A 17,203-nucleotide genomic window follows, 5' to 3' on the forward strand; every position below is an offset into this window, starting at 1 on the left:
GGTCACCGCGTGCTCCCTCGCAGCAGCTCTGTTGAAACAGAATTCACGTCCCATAGACTTCACTCATTGGAAACACATAATTCAGGGGTCCTTAGGGTATTCACAGGTAGGCCAGCAACACTGCTGTTGAGTTCTGGGATATTCCGTCACCCCAAAAAGAAGCCCAGCGCCCACTCCCGGTCACTCCCATTATTCCCGAGGTCCTGTCCCCTGGCACCCACTCGGCAGCTCTCTCTCTCCGAGGACTCATCTACTGTGGACATTTCAGACAGGCAGAATCTTTGAACTTCTGCCCCCCAGCGTCTTGTGCTCCGGGGGCAGCCACGCTGGGCGAGCACCTGCCACGCACAATGCACCGCAGAGGTGTCCGTGCCGTCGGCAGCGGGAGGACGCTCGGGCTGAGGTCGCAGTCGCTGTTCCCATCTGCTTCAGTGACTGAACAGGGAACAGCTACAAAGGTGGCACTCAAACTAGACCTCTACGCCCACCTCCAGGGGAAAGCAAAGGTGAACAAAAAGTAATAATAATAAAACTAGACTTAACTTCAGTTTAGTGCTCTCGTTTAAGCTCTGTGTGAAAATAGCCCAGGCCCTTGGGAAGCTGCGAAACAGCCCCGTGCTCCCCCTGACACTTGCTCTCCTGGATGTGGGGGTCGGGGCTGGCCCCTCCCACTTCTAGAGGGCTCCCCACTGCCCAGCCGCCCCCTAGGGTGGAGGCGAGGACCTGCTCTTGAGAGCCGGCCCTGGGATCCGAAGCCTGGACTCAGGGTGCCGTTTGGCATCAACTCTTGTGACACGCCAGCCAGCTTCAAGTTGATCACAAAAAGAGAGGATGTTAACCAATCCCCCTCATAGTTTAGACTCCTGGATTAGCATGTGCCCCTCTCCCAGCCCTGTTCATGGCCACTCAAGGACCCTGGGCAGCAGCACACACGTCTTCCGGAGTCTGGCATGAGCTCGGCGGGAGGTGCTCCTTCCTAACCACTCAAGAAGTCTGGCCAAGCTGGAGTTCAGACCCGATCATGCAAAGGCAGCCCCTGAGAGCTTGCTCCGACAGTCAGGGTCCCGCAGGTGCAGGCACACTGACCACCAGCAGGGCCAGCCAGTGCGGTGCTGCCAGGTGTCCGGGAAGTGCAGAAGTCTCAACTCCTGAGGTTCATGATGCATGCACGCCCCCAGTCCATGACGTGGGTGCGCCCTGACAGAGGTTCCATGCACAAGGACGGGAGAGGACGGGAAACCGCCAGCTACCGCACGCAGTGGTCATTTTCCACCACACTGGCTAACAAACAGCCAGCCCTGTAAAACATTACCAGTAACCCAGCAAGCCTTAACTAGCCGAGCGCAGACAGCAGATGCTCCGCTCCGATCCAGCCAAGGCCGGCACAGCCAGGGCCCCAGAGGCAGGTGCACCATTTGTGGCTTTTTTTCCCCCTTTTTCTTTTGAAGGCTCTTCTGCCCCACCCCAATCTTTTCAGGTGTCACAGCGATGGGTACTATCTAAAAGACAACCCTGGGGACCGGCGTTTGATGTAGTGGCAAAGACACCACTTGGGCCGTCTGTATCCCACGTGGAGGCGCCTGGGTTCAAAGCCGCGGCTCCGTCCCCTTCCAGTTTCCTGCTAATGGGAGGCAGCAGATGGTGGCTCTACCTGCATGGTCCCTGCAACCTACACGGAGACATGAATTAAGCTGCAGGCTCCTGGCTTCAAACTGGCCCAGTCCAGCTGTTGCGGGCATTTGGGGGAGTGGACTGGAAGGCAGAAGCCCTCTCTATCCATCTCTTTTTCCCCTTGCAAATAAATAAAACTTAAAAAAAAACTTTAAAAAAAGAGTGGACCCGCGTTGTCACACAGTGGGTAAAGCCACTGCCTGCAGCGCCGCCATCCCACACGGGTGCCGGTTTATGTCCCAGCTGCTCCACTTCCAAGATCCAGCTCCCTGCTAATGGCCTGGGGAAAGCAGCGGAAGATGGGCCAAGTGTCCAGGCCCCTGCACCCACGGGGAGACCTGATGAAGCTCCTGGCCTCGGCCTGGCCATGGTGGCCATCTGGAGAGCAAACCAGAGGATGTAAGATCTCTCTCTCTCTCTGCAACTCTTTCAAATCCATCAATCAATCCTTTAAAAATTATTTTTAAAAATAGCTTTGTTTTCTAAGCATTACATAAAATGAATGTACATTCCTCACATGTCGCCCAGTGGTAATTTTATATAGACAAAACTGCCTATTTTGCATTGTTAGAGTTTCCACAGAACACATAAGAATCCAACTTTTAACCCAGAAAGTAACCCAGACCCCAAAGTTGTACCCATTCTTTCAAGGACAGAGGGCAAAATAAGAACCTCTATATGCTGTAGGTATTTTAGCAGAATATCAGAACATCGCTGCAGAGACAAGGAACACGAGCGGGGTCCTCAAACAGAACTTCCTACGCGGAGCAATGGCCACAGGTGCGGGCACTTCCAAAACTCATGTAGAATGGAATTAAAAGATGAGCTTATGTTGGTGTAAAAATTTTGAAAGCTACGTATGAGATATTCAAAAAGATTATGGAAAATGTGTATTATGAAAAACTTGCAGGGATTTCAAAACTTCTTTGCACCGAAATAAACTTCTCTGTTAATATTCTTTTTCCCACGAGCTTTCTGAAGTACCCTGATATGTCACTCACCACAACTGGTGATACACTTGGCCATGGCACCGGAACTTTGCTAAACACTCTCTAGCCACAGGAGTCCGTATCCCTGGGCACCCAAACACAGGCGGGGCCAGGGGTAAGACATTCCAGGGACGCATTTGAGGAGGGGTCAGTGTCTTGCTGAACATTAGACAAGGTGGAAACCACAGCACAAGGCTGTCTTAATAATACAATAACCAAGGGGGGCCGGCGCTGTGGCACAGGGGCGAGGCTGCCACCTGTCATGCTGGCTTCCCATAGGGGCGCCGGTCCGTGTCCAGCTGCTCCACTTCCAATCCAGCTCCCTGCTAACGCAGCTGGGAAAAGTAGAGGAAGATGGCCAAGGTGTTTGGGCCCCTGCACCCATGTGAGAGACCCAGATGAAGCTCCTGGCTTCGGCTTGGCCCAGTGAGGACCACTGTGGCCATCAGGGAATGAACCAGCAGATGGAAGATCTCTCTTCTTATCTCTTTCAAATAAATACATCTTAAAACACACACACACACACACACACAAGGGCAAAGGGCAAATCCACAACCCAAGGCATGAAGGCTTTTAGCACTGCTACCCCTTCCTGTCAAAGTCTGTTCTTTTAAAAATTGATTAATGTATTTACTCAAAACGCAGGGCAACAGAGTGCGAGTGTGCGCACAAGGCCATCCAGCCACTGGTTCACTCCCCAAGCAGCTGCAACAGCCAGGTCTGGGTCAGGAGAACTCCCTGGGGGTCTCCCACATGGCAGAAATCCAAGCGCTTGGGCCATCACCCGCTGTCCTCCCAGGCACACACGTCAGCAGGACGCTGAATCAGAAGCGGAGCAGCCGCTTCAACCTGGTGCTCCAGCATGGGGTGCCGGCGCTGCGCCACAGCGCCCCCGCGTTGCTCCCCTCTGCCAAGGCTAAGGAAGGGCACGGGGAGGGGGAGGAAACGTGCTGGACTACGGAGCTCTGGAAGACCTGCAGAGGCCAGACAGGCTACCTGCCCAGCTCCACAACTCCTGCAGGAAGGAGCACAGGGCATCGGTGACGCAGACGCGGCCGGCAGCTCCGGGACCCTCCTCCGCAGGTGTCCGGAAGCACGAGGACAGACACGAAACCCACACTGCGATCAAAGTTTCCACACCGTCTACACCGAGACAGCAACCGGCCTCTCACCGCCTAACAAGAACCATAAAGTCACCACATGTTGGTAGTGACCCCAGTCACCTGTCATACGTGGAAGCCACCAGACAACACCCTGACAGAGGTCAAAGTGCCACCCCCGAGTGTAGTTCTAGGTTCTTCCTCTAGGGACCGTGCACAGCGGTCCCCCAAGTCCTGGGAAAATGAAGTTCTGGAAGTCACTGAGAAACAGGTCGGGGGCAGAGTCCTGAACACAAGCTGCTGGGAGCTGCTCGGAGCTCCTGGCGCCCCCTAGGAGGCTGCAGACATGCCAGCCTTGTGACAGTGTTGGCAGAAGCTCAGACGGGCAGGCGACCCCAAGTCCAGCCACACAGGGGCTGGCGTGTCCCGTGATGGAATGCCTGAACTCCCGCAGGCAACTGACCTGCCACAGGGTGGCACTGCCTACCCCCCACTGCTCCTTGGAAGAGGACAGTAGGGGGACTGCTTTAGGCCGCCACCGGCAGCCCTGGCTGCTCCACTTCCCATCCAGCTCCCTGTTAACGCACCTGGGAAAGCAGTGGAGAATGGCTGCACCCACGCGGGAGACCTGGAGGAAGCTCCTGGCTCCAGCCTGGCCCAGCCCTGGCTGCTGTGGCCACTTGGGGAGTGAACCAGCAGATGGAAGACCTCTCTCTCCATTTCTCCGCCTCTGTAACTCTTGCCTTTCAAATAAATAAAATAAATCTTAACAACCACACATACACACACACACACACACCAGTTAGTGTTTGTCCATTGGTAATTTGCTAATTACCAATGAAAAGCAGTCATAACTAAGTTCAAAGCAAAACGAGCCAACTTAACAGAACATCCAAGTAGCTGTAACCTCAGACAGTTCACAAGGCAAGAGCATGAACCTGAACTTGCATGAAAAGACCTGGAACGCGGCCGCTGCTTCAGATCGAAATCGTAGCTGCCAGCCCTCTGGCAGAAAGCAAGGTGGGCCAAGTCCCACGAATTCTTGTGATGCACTTTTTAATTGCTCATATTCGCATTTATATCAAATCATCTACAAATGCCTGACCATTCACTTCCGGGATACATGCAAATGTCTACACAGGCTGTGATACACTGGGTTTTGTCTGCCTGGGTAACCTGGCAGGGGCAGCTTCCCAGGAGGACGGGGCAGGCGCGTCCAGCCCTGGGGTCCCCCGGGGCAGCAGGAGAGGCCAGGAGCGCTCTCCGGGAACCGGGCAACCTGAGCGACAGAAATTAACACCCCAGCCTCTCACCTACTCTCCCAGACCATCCCCCCACCTCCCCTCCACTACCTCTGAGCTACCCTTGAAACAAAAGCTGCGTTCCTAACACGCGGTGGATAGGAACAGGCAACTTTCAATGTGACTTTGTGTTATATGAACGTGCATAACATCTACGACAGATAGGACCTGTCACTGTTCCCCAGGGTGACCCAAAAGATGGGCACCACGGGGCTGCGCTGTGGTGCAGTGGGTAAAGATGCTGCCTGCAGTGCCGGCATCCCATAAGGGTGCAGGTTCTAGTCCTGGCTGCTCTACTTCTGATCCCGCTCTCTGCTATGGCCTGGGAAAGCAGTAGAAGATGGCCCAAGTCCTTGGGCCCCTGCACCTGCATGGGAGACCTGGAAGAGGCTTCCGACTCTTGGCTTTGGATAGGCCCAGCTCCAGCTATTTCAGCCATTTGGAGAGTGAAGCACTGGATGGAAAATTTCCCTCCCTCCCTGTCTCTCTCTCTACCCCTAACTCTGCCTTTCAAATAAATAAATAAATAAATAAATAAATAAAGATGGCCACCACATGGCGAGAGGTCTAAGGTTATCCTAGTCTTAGAGCCTTTTCTAAAAAAAGATTTTATTTTTCTTTACTTGAAAGGCAGAACTACAGAGAGAGAGAGAGAGAGAGAGAGATCTTCCATCTGCTGGTTCATTCCCCAAATGGCCCCCACAAGAGCCAGGAGCTTCTTCTGGGTCTCCAATGAGGGTGGCAGAGGCCCAAGCACTTGGGCCAGATTCTGCTGCTTTCCTGGGAGCTGGCTCAGAAGTGGAGCAGCCGGGACTCGAATCAGTGCCCACATGGGATGCCAGCACTGCAGAGAGAGGCCTAACCCACTATGCCACAGCACCGGCTGTACCACATTACTGCTCCTGTGTTTTTTTTTTTTTTTTTTTTTTTAAGATTTATTTATTTTATTTGAAAGGCAGAGTTACAGAGAGGCAGAGGCAGAGAGAGAGAGTCTTCCACTTGCTGGTTTACTCCCCAAGTGGCCGCAGCTGAGCCAACCTGAAGCCAGGAGCTTCTTCCAGGTCTCACGCAGGTGCAGGGGCCCAAGGACTCGGGCCATCTTCTATGCTTTCCCAGGCCACAGCAGAGAGCTGGGTCAGAAGTGGAGCAGCCGGGACCTGAACTGGCGCCCACGTGGGACGCCGGCACTGCAGGTGGAGGCTTTACCTGCCACACCACCGCGCCGGCCCCACAGCCTTTTCTTAATGCCTGAGACAAAACTGGGCCCAGAAAGGTTTCAGCACTTGTGGTGATCGGCTCCCCAAGCAGCTGCGTCTGCAGAGCTCCCAAAGGACTCTCCTGAAGCCGGATCTCTAAACACAAGCCCGAGGTTTCTAACTTCAGGCTGGAAAGCGCAGTCCAGATAACTACTGTCTGTCCCCGCTCCTCAGGACGTGAGAAATCCCACCGGGCAGCTCCGCAGGCTGGGAGAGCAAGCCACTTCCTGCCCCGACCCACTTCCTGTGAAACCAAGGCTACGGAACCGAAAGCGGACAAACCAGTCCCGTGTGCGCTCGCCCTCATCAGAAAATGGCGACCTTGGCCCCGGAAGGAAACATCCAGGCATTCACATTGGGAGGGTCGGTTCCGGTTCCCCTACTTCGAAACCAGGCCAGGGGCAGTGGGCACGGCCCTGCCCGGGCACCGCCCCGCACACGAAGTCACCGCCAGCCTCCCCCGGGGCCCAGGCCCGAGCCCGCAGCAGCACCTCGGGGCACTTCCTGACCTGAGAGCTCCTGTGCCTGTTAGCTGTTAATCTAAAAAAATTATTTACTTGAAAGACAGACTGATGGGGGTGGGGTGGGGGAGTCTTCCATCCTCTGGTTCACTCCCCAAATGCTCCCAACAGCCGGGGGCCAGGCCAGGCTGGAACCAGGAGCCAGGAGCTCCATCCCAGTCTCCCCCATGGGTGACAGCGACTCAAGTGCTGGAGCCGTCATCTGCGGCCTCCCAGGCACATTAGCAGGGAGCTGGACCAGGGGTGGAGCCGCCCAGACCCGGTTTAGGACACGAGTGTCCCAACCGGTGGCTTAACCCACTGCACCACGACACTCCTACTGTTTAAGACCCTTCATTTAGAAGCAGGAACCAACACACTATGAATGACAAACGTGTCATGTGTAAATTTAACATGGAATTAAACTAGCATCAGACCACCCTTTACACAGAACCCAATAATCAAATGTTATTTGCAGGCCGGCGCCGCGGCTCACTAGGCTAATCCTCTGCCTTGCGGCGCCGGCACACCGGGTTCTAGTCCCGGTCGGGGCACCGATCCTGTCCCGGTTGCCCCTCTTCCAGGCCAGCTCTCTGCTGTGGCCAGGGAGTGCAGTGGAGGATGGCCCAAGTGCTTGGGCCCTGCACCCCATGGGAGACCAGGAGAAGCACCTGGCTCCTGCCATCGGATCAGCGCGGTGCGCCGGCCGCAGCGCGCTACCGCGGCGGCCATTGGAGGGTGAACCAACGGCAAAAGGAAGACCTTTCTCTCTGTCTCTCTCTCACTATCCACTCTGCCTGTCCAAAAAAAAAAAAAAAAAAAAAAAAAAGTTATTTGCAAAAGAAACTTTTTCTAGAAAACACAATCTACGTCCTTCTCTCCGTACCCCAAGGCAGACAAAGCAACTTCTTCAAGGTCACTTTGTCTTTATCTAATAACCCTGCGAGCTCTGGGTCTGTGGCATGTGACTTCGGTTCCCCCAGCGTCATACATACTTCAGCACCGATCTAGGTCACGCAAATGTGAAGTTAATTATAGACACAAACGTGGGATCCCATCAAAGACAGAGGCACAAGGTGAGGCCGGCCACAGCTCGCCATGCCGGTTGTTTTAAACTAAAGGTCCACACACAGGCTGAACTTCATTGCCCACTTGGAAGGCATTATTTTCTCTGGAAACGGAGAAATCTGGGTGGTGGTGGGGGGAGCTTTTCCTTCCCAGTCTAGTGCAGGGGAGGGGCAGCCGGGGGACAGCGGAACCAGGAAGAACCAACTCCTGCGCGGGCCTGCCATGTTGGAGGTGCTGAGCCACAGCCCTGCGAGCTGCCCCAGCCCCGAGAACATCTCCCCACACAGAGCTTCGGCTTCGCAAGATCCATCCAGACTTGCCCAAGAAGGCTTCACGCTTCACTTTCGTCACCTACCAAAGTAATGAACCACCCCACGTGCTTACTTTTTTAAACTCGGAACTAAACTGGTAAGATTACAGTATCTGCCTGGATAAGCAAACTTCAGCAAGACTTAGCCTTCCGAACCGCCCTGCTTCTGAAATGACGCGGAACAACCCCGTGGGCCAGCCCTCCTCCCCTGGCCCCAGCCACAGGGTGTGTGCAAACCCCCCACACCCTAGGCAGATGGCTCCGTGAGGTTCCTTTCTGATTTTGGAGTCTGAGAGTTGCTGCTAAGACCACGTCCTGCTCGCAGCCTGGTCCCAGTGCCCCTGCGCTCCCCTGGGAATCAGAGACTGGCTTTGAGCACTGGGCCACCACCAGGGCGGGGCGGGTGGAGCGAATGGGAGGGGAGGGTTCCTCCCTCCAAGTGGGGGTGTTGCTGCTCCATTCACCCTTTGGGTCGCCTCCCAGATCCAGACACTCCCTGGAGCCAAAAGGGAGCCTTTCTCCACCGCTACCCCTGTAACACACCCTTCAAACAACCAACTTCCACTATGGGAAACTGGAAACGGTCACAGCCGGGGAGCTCACGGAATGTGCCTGCCCACTCTACTCTCCCCATCGCCACAGTTCCAGTAATTCCTAAATATAAAAACGCAGTCGGGATGCAATCTTTTCACAGCTGGTCCGGCCACAGCACATCAGTGCGTCCTGCAGCCCTGTTACCACGCTGTATTCCCACACGCCGACCACACCGACGTCTCCACATGGCAGCTCCCGGCCTGAGTCTCATTTAAGAATCTTACTCATCGAGCCAGGGTTGTGGCACAGCGGGGAAAGCTGCTGCCCGTGATGTGGGCATCCCATATGGGCACTGGTTCAAAACCCGGCTGCTCCACTTCCGATCCAGCTCTCTGCTGTGGCCTGGGAAAGCAGAGAAAAGATGGCCTAAGTGCTTGGGCCCCTGCACCCACGTGGGAGACCCGGAAGAAGCTCCTGGCTTCTGGCTTCAGATTGGCACAGCTCTGGCTGTTGTGGCCATTGGAGAGTGAACCAGCGGATGGAAGACCTCTCTCTGCCTCTGCCTCTAACTCTGTGCCTTTCAAATAAATGATCTTAGGAAGAAAAACAACAACTAAAGAACAAGGCTGGACCTCCACCCAAGACAAGCTGCATGCGAACTCCATAGACAGGGCCACAGGCACGGTCTTAGGTCAACCCACGTCCCCGAGCCAGCAATGCTCAGTACCAGACCCAGGTCAGATCATCATGGCTCCCTGCTAAAGCAAGACTGATCTATCAAAAAGCAAACAAATAAAAACAAGAATACATCACTCGCGCCCCATCATGAGTCATTCCACCCACAGCTTTAACTCCCCAGCGACCAGGGCGGAGACAGGAATCGACCTCTTGGCGAAACGTGACACGAAGTGCTCCCACCCTGAGACTTCCCCTCTACCCTCACTGGCCTGGTTCCCCACAGCCTCTGGCCCTGGGAAGAGGCCAGGTCCAAGGGCACGTAACGCAGAATCACCACTACGTGGCAACTGGTTCCACCACTGACTGCCGTGAGTGTGAACAAGCCACCAGCTCTCCCTGCTTCCCTGGGCTGAGGGGTAGGGATCATGGTTTGTTCTCCAGGACACCCCCAGGCCCTGCAACCCTGGCACCCTGCGGGGCTGTCTACTGGCGGGGTGTGGGCCGTCTTCACTGCAAAAGGTATAACCTCCTTCCCGCTTTACTGCGCTAGGCTGACGACCACGACCACGAGGAGACCGGAAAGCTCCTCAGGTGTTTGGAACACAGCCCAGCCCTCTCCGAGCAAGACCAAGAGCTTCCTGTGGGCTGACTCCTGGCCCTCACGGGCAGGCCTGTGGGTTCCTGTTCACAGGTGAGGGGCAGAGGGGTATCTGCTACCTGGTCATCCCCTAATTATCTGCCAATAAAGTGAGAATTGAAAGTGTGTTAGAAGCACAGAAACCACCTTGCCTTTGCAGCCGGGAGAGACGGCACGAATAGGCACCCAGCATCCTTGCAAGGTGCAGAGCAGCCCCACGATGGGCAATGGAGACAAGTCGGGGGGCGGGGGGGGGGGGGAGAGGATGGTGACGGAGCTCTCGGTAGAGAGCACGAGCTAGAGACGGACTCACAAAACTTCAGCCAGAGCTTCACACACAGCCCAGGGCAGGATCAAAGTTAGTTTTTAAATTATCAGTGACAGAGGCCAGCACTGTGGTGGGGCCGGCTGAGCCGCTGCCTTCAATGCTGCATCCCATGTGAGTGCCGGTTCAGGTCCCAGCTGCTCCACTTCCAATCGCGCTCCCTGCTAGTGCACCTGGGAAGGCAGCAGAGGATGGTCCGAGCGCTTGGGGCCCTGCCACCCACGTGGGAGACCCACAGAGAGTTCCAGACCCCTGATTTCTGCCCGGCCCAGCCTCGGCCATTGCAGCCATTTGGGGAGTGAACCAGTGGATGGCAGATCTCTCTCTCTGCCTTTCAACTAAGTAAATCTCTACTATTAAAAAAAAAGCAATGTTAGAGATGCAATTCATCTATACAACACTTTCTTCTCAACTCAAATGATCAGTACAAATTGCTTTGTTTTAGCATATGCCAGAGCTCTGTCATCGGACCACAGCTTAGCGTGTGACACAAGATACTGGCCCTCTCTCTGTGGAGACAAAGAGCCGCCCTGAACACCAGCCCTGTTTGAAGCAACCTGGGCACCAGCCACGCCTGGCTGGTGGGAGTTTCACAATAGATGTCCGTGCTCGGAGCCGCAGTGCTCTTAACACCAGCGAACAAAACACGTTCTTTGTTTTTGGAGAACGGGTTTTTAAAAATCGGGACCGCTGAGACGGATCTGCTTCCAAATATTAGTCTAGCCCTCAAAGCCACCCCAGGCTAGAACAAACGCTTACCAATTATCTCCATCCTAGCAGCAGGGGTGGAAAAATCTTTTTCTAGAAAGGGCCGGAGTAAATACTGTAGGCTTTGAAGGCCCTAGTGGTGTTGGTTGCCCACGGTCATCCATGTTTTAAAAACCATCCTTGGGGCTGGTGTTTAGGCGAAGCGGGTTCAAGCGTCCTCTGTGGCGGTGCCATATGGTTCAAGTCCCGGCTGCTCCACTTCCAATCCAGCTCCCTGCTCACGGCCTGGGAAAGCAGCCCAAGATGCCCCAGGTACCCCCGCACACACATGAGAGACCCGGACAAAGCTCCGGGCTGCTTCGGCCACTCGAGGAGTGAACCCACAGAGGGAGGATCTCTCTCCCTAACTCTGCCTTTTGAACAAATAAATAAATCTTTTTTAAAAAGAAAAAATGCAAAACACTTAGCAAAAACAGGCCAAGGCTGGGAGGGGCCCACAGGTGAGGAGGCGAAAGCAATTATTTACAACATCTGCGATGACAACTGTTGACCCAGGCCATTTTAAACTTATCTTCTCTCATCAAACGCGGCCCAGGAAGCCAGGCTGTGCAAGGTGACTTCAAACCCAGGGAGGGCAAGACCCGACAGGCCTGGCTGAGGTCACTTCCTCTGGCTTTTATCAGTATAAGGAGTCAAGGGTAGACGTGCCTTTGCCTTCACGACTGGTTTCCTCAAATCTGTTCCATCAGCAGGGTCAGGAGTCTGTGGATACAGTGTCCACCTCCTTTAGAATGGCACTGCCACTTGTCAGACCTGGAGCACAGAACTGGCCAGCGCTGCCCCGGAAGTGCCCTCTGCCCCAGCCGAGGCCAGGACCTCACCCCTGCTCAGGATCCTGTGTTTACACAGCCACCTCCCTCCCAGACTGAAAACTCCTCGGAGGCAGAGCCAATCTTAGGAATTTTTATTGTCCCAGCACAAGGCCCTGATGGCCCCACAGGGCCCCTGGGAGGGAGGGAGAGAGAGAGGGAGGGAGGGAGGGAGGAAGGGTGGGAGGGAGTTACAACCAGGACGGGCAGAGGATGGAGAGGAGATACAATCAGAGCAGAATGCGTCCTGCCTGTTCCAGGGGCCCGACCAGAGACAAACTTTACCTGGCTAACAGGTTACACCGCAAAGTTTGTAAGACATGGGGTGGGGGGACACACCAGAAACAGGCTGCGGTGTCTGAGGATACACCAGGTTTCACAGATATACAAAAGCCTTGTTTCAACTGAGTTTATGTAACCCGTCTCGTCACTTAAAAATTTCTGGTGTTTGACGGAAGACAGAATGGAGTCCCGGAAGCTAAGCGGCCATTCCACCCACAGGTAAGAAGTACCCCGGTTATGAAACTTTTGATGGTTGTTCATACTTTCGTTTTATTCAGAACTTCAGTGGAGAGTCTCTAAGACACATAGCACAACAGAAATCTGGAGCAAAATATTTATTCTTTATGCCGACAGGCAATGATGGTAAATAGGACACAGGGAAAATAATGCAACCTTCTAGACATTCAGTGTTTACAGTAAACACTCGCTGAGCAGTTCCAACGCTGCTACTACCCATGGGAAATGAAATGCAAGGGTGGCTCCCCATGCATTGGGCGACTCTGAAAGCCGACTCTGAAAGCCGACTGAATTTTTCTACTTCAGATGCCAGAGCTGAACTACTTAAACGCGGTCAGCCATACAGAACCATCCAAGGCCCCCGAATGGCCAAGGACGCAGAAGACAAAGAACTGCCACCCACACCCATTGCTTGGGTTCAAGTCCCAGCTCTGTTGTCCATGCCAGCTTCCTGCTAATGTGCACCCTAGGAAGTGGGTGGTTTGAGCACTGGCTGCTCCACTTCTGATCCAGCTCCTTGCTAATGTGCCTGGGAAAGCAGCAGAGGATGGCCCGAGTGCTTGGGCCCCTGCGCCCACGTGGGAGACCTAGAGGAAGCTCCTGGTTGCTGACTTCAACCTGGCCATTGTGGCCATTTGGGGAGTGAACCAGCAGATGGAGGACTTCTCTCTCCCTCTCCTCTTGTAATTCTACCTTTTTTTTTTTTTTAAGATTTTATTTATTTTATTTGAGAGAGTTACAGACAGCGAGAGGGAGAGACAGAGAAAGGTCTTCCTTCTGTTGGTTCACTCCCCCCCAAATGGCCGCAATGGTGGGAGCTGTGCTGATCTGAAGCCAGGAACCATGACTTTCTTCCTGGTCTCCCACGTGGGTGCAGGGGCCCAAGGACTTGGGCCATCTTCTACTGCCTTCCCAGGCCACAGCAGAGAGCTGGACCAGAAGTGGAGCAGCCGGGACTAGAACCGGTGCCCACATGGGATGCTGGCGCCTCAGGTGGAAGATTAACCTACTACACCATGGCGCTGGCCCCATAATTCTACCATTCTACCTTTCAAACAAATAATCTTTAAATCAATACAATAAAAAGATGCTAATTCACCAACTGATATTTTCCTTTCCCAAACCATAAGCATTAATAAAATTATTCAAAAACTGTTAGCAATCACAGCATTATTATTCAGGGCCATTAACAATGAAAGAGGCCAGTGTGGCAGGAATGAGAGGGACAGCGGAACAGAGTGGGATCTCTTTCTTTCCTACCAATTATTTCACAGGGACGATCTGGGAACTCTTCCCCTTTAAACACAAGAGGCCACATTTGAGAGCTCCAGTGGCCCCTAGAGGAAGCTCTGTGCCTCGACTCCGGGCGGACGTGCCCCTGCATCTTGGCTGGCCTCTGGAGGTGGAGACCTCCCTCGGCCATCGTCTCCTTTGTCCCAGCTGTGCTCTCTCCAGTAGAAGGTGAACTTTAGGAAGGCAAGGACTTCTGTTATCGGTCACAGTCACAGATTTGTTAGCAACATGCACAAAGCCAGACTCCCAACTCCTCCATCCCGGATCCCTGGCCAGGACTCCCAGCTCTGTGATGACGGCAGCGGCACCCACGCAGGTGCCCGGCCCCACACAGCCACTTTGCCATGAGTCCTATCCAGAGAGCCCTGCCCCCGTCCCCCACCCATGGCTGTCCATTGCCACAACCACCACCTTGGCCCAGGCCAGCACCGGCTCTCATCTGGGCTACGTCGGCAGCCTACACGGCCACCCTCGCCACCTCCCTCCTGCCTCCAGGGACTCTCCTGTCCCGGTTTCAAAGGGCACATCTGATCCCGTCGCCTCTTCCTGGTCAAACCCCGAGCTGGGCACAGCCTGGCTTCTCATTTCCTCTCTGGCCACTGAGTTTTCCTGGGAGCCCTGAACCACTCCTCTTCCCTTCCTCCAGGACTTCTGTCCCCACCGCCTGGGATGTCCCTCAAGTGTCGGGAAGAAAGGAACGAGGCAGCAGCTCCCCAGGGTGCTTCAGCACCAGCTCTCCCCGAAGGAGGCAGCTACCTGGCCACACAGCACACTGCGTCCCAGGGACCGGGCCAGGTGCCTGCTGCACCCCCAAATCGCCCTCCTTGGAAGTCTCTGGTCACAGGAGCCCCAAAGCTGGAAAGGCAGGAAAAAGCAAACCCATCCAGCCCTCCCCAGCCAGGCGAGGGTCCTCCCAAGGCCTCCCTCCAGCCCTGGTCACTCAGGGTGCCCAGCAGAGGACGAGATAGGCACTCCCAACCCCAGCCCCTGCAGGCGGCCAGCTTGAAAACGACCCACCCCCCACCTTTCTAATAAGCGGTGCAAGTAAGCACTTCCTTTATGCTCTTATCAGGTCAGCCCGGCTCGGTGCAGAGCCCCCTGCCGGCAGGGGGAGGCGCACCAGCCCGGCTACTGGGCCTCTCAGGTGGGTGCCTGCGGTTAAAACGCCAGATCCCAAGGAGGCAGCCCAGTAGGAGTCTCTGCCTTGGGTCTGAATTATTAGAATCTACACAGCTTGCCAGGCGATTCCATTTCACATTTACTGAGGCAGCAAAGCAAAACTGAAATCTAGAGCCAAGTACCAGGGGCTGTGAACCGTGCCCTGTGGGGTGGGCTTGGCAGAATTCAAATGAGGAAGAGCTTAGTCTGTTCATCTTATCTCTAAGACGCTCCCCCGTAACACCCAGCAGGCACGCAGGCCAGCAGGTACGGCTCACCCAGCCTGATCACCCAGCCGCTCACACCCACGCCATGCTGAGCCGCCTCAGCGGTTTCACAACCATCTTCATCCGGTCCAGCCTCAGAAATGCCACGGTGGGGTCCCTCATTATTATAGACTTTTAGAGCAAACACGAAACCAAGGCATACCCGACGTGAAAACATGAGTGCTTTCAGGATTCCAAAACTCGCTCTGACCTTGATGAAGACATTGTGTGAAGGGAGACAGGCAGCCAAAGACAACCCCCGTCCGGCTGCACCTGTGAGTCCCTGGAGACGTCAAAGCCATAGCCACAGAGGCCAGGCGGCAGCCAGGGGAGGGGAGCTGGGGGTGGCAGTGGAAGACATCGGAGTCTGGGCCTGGGTTTCCTCACTGTCAAAGTACTGAGCGCCACTCAGCTGGAAGACGGGTAAGAGAATGGCAAACTGCCTTATGTGCATTTTATCACAATTTTAAAAGGCACAGGGAATTCACGATGAGAAATGAGAAGGAAAAGGAGTGAAGTGGGATCCCCGAGTTCGGCGGGGACCCGAAAACCGCAGGGGCAGGGTCTTCTCCCGACCCCTCCCCTAAGGCTGCACTCCCAGGCTGCACTCCCGGGCCGCCCTTGGGTGTGGCGCGGTGTCGGTGCCACAGCGAAGGTGCCCTGAAGCCACACTCCAGGCGTCACTCGGAAGTTTGAAAAAAAAAAAAAAAAGAATTTTGGGCCGGAAAAAGTACCTTCCGCACCATGAGCAGATCCTCCGCAGCACAGGGAGAATGAGTTTTGTATCCTCGCCAGGAAACCAGGCTTCAAGCAAGATCTTTCCAGAGAGCAACAGTAGCGAGGCGCAGCCAAGCGCCGGGTACAGAAGCGACCCCCTTGAAAAGTTACAAAGAAACCCCGCACGCAGCTCCGGCTGCGGTTTCCCGTGGCTCCCGGTATTTTCAGCACTCTGCACCCGGAAGCCCCCCGCCCAGCAGCGCGCGCGAGCCCGCCGCCTTCGGGCAGGTGCACACACACCTTTCCAAGAACCGCGCCCTCGGCCCCGCCGGCCCGGGATCCGCGGGGGCAGGGGCGCTCTCCGCGGGCTTCTCCCTCCTCACCCGACTCCCCGCGAAACGCAGGTGCTCGCCGACCCTCCCAGCGCCACGAATCCCGCCGCGACCCGCACACTCCGCTGCCCTGCTGCGCGCCGGGCTGCGGTGGAGCCCCCGCCCCGGGCCCCGGCCCAGGAAGCCGCGGCCACACCTGGCTCCGGGCAAGTGGGCGGAGGTCGTCGGCAGCCCCCGAGCGCGGCCACAGCCGCGGCAGGGGCCCCCGGTCATCCCGCGACCCAGACGCGGCCCGGAGAGGGCTCTTGATGGCCGCGTTCCCCGGGTGTGACCCGCGAGCGACCAACAGGCCGGGAAAGGCCCAACTTCCGTCCTCTGAGCCCCGCTCCGGCACCAGCGGCCCAACACCTGGCGCAGGTGAGCCCCTCGACGGGGCGAGCCCGGCGCGTCCGCCCCGGCGCACCCGCGCGCGCCACTCACTGGCTTCGGCATCTTGGGGGTCTCGGCGGGTTCCTCCGTGCACGGAAACGCTGCTGACTCGGAGCTCGACCTGCGGGACGAGGACACCCTGAGCACGCAAACCCGCGTGCCCGCCGCGCCCGACTCCGGCGCCCGCCGCGCGCCGCCGCTTAAGACCCGGCCGGGCGGGCTTCGGCGGAGTCGCCGCCCAGGGCCGGGGCGGGGCCGGGGGCGGGGCCGGGGGCGGCGGGGGCGGGGTCCGCCGATGCCCGCCGGGTTTCACTTCGCGTAGCAACCGTCGCCCCGGGGCTGAAACCGCCGCCGTGGAGCCCGGGAGAAACTTTCGGGAACTTGGAACGGCCGCGGCGCGCCTAGAGGGGCGCGGCCACGCAGCCCGGGCCCGCGTCCGCCCCGGGAGGGCACCGAGGGGCGAGGAGCGATCGCACCTGCCCCGCGTGGGCGCCGCCGGAGGGCCCCGGCGCGGCCCCACGAGGCCGCCCTTGGCGCGCCGGC

General features: G+C 56.2%; 1 protein-coding gene across 1 annotated transcript in view; it reads right to left on the reverse strand.

The window, feature by feature from the left end:
- Window positions 1–16,834, reverse strand: part of EZR (ezrin) — a 42,634-nt gene extending 25,800 nt beyond the window's left edge. The window contains exon 1 of the mRNA XM_062186996.1: window positions 16,712–16,834. Within this exon, the coding sequence (XP_062042980.1) occupies window positions 16,712–16,723 (12 nt within the window). The 5' untranslated portion in view covers window positions 16,724–16,834. The remainder of the gene's footprint in view (window positions 1–16,711) is intronic.
- Window positions 16,835–17,203: the final 369 nt, after the last annotated feature.

This window comes from Lepus europaeus, chromosome 3 (genome assembly GCF_033115175.1).
Source record: "Lepus europaeus isolate LE1 chromosome 3, mLepTim1.pri, whole genome shotgun sequence".
Lineage (NCBI taxonomy): Eukaryota > Metazoa > Chordata > Mammalia > Lagomorpha > Leporidae > Lepus > Lepus europaeus.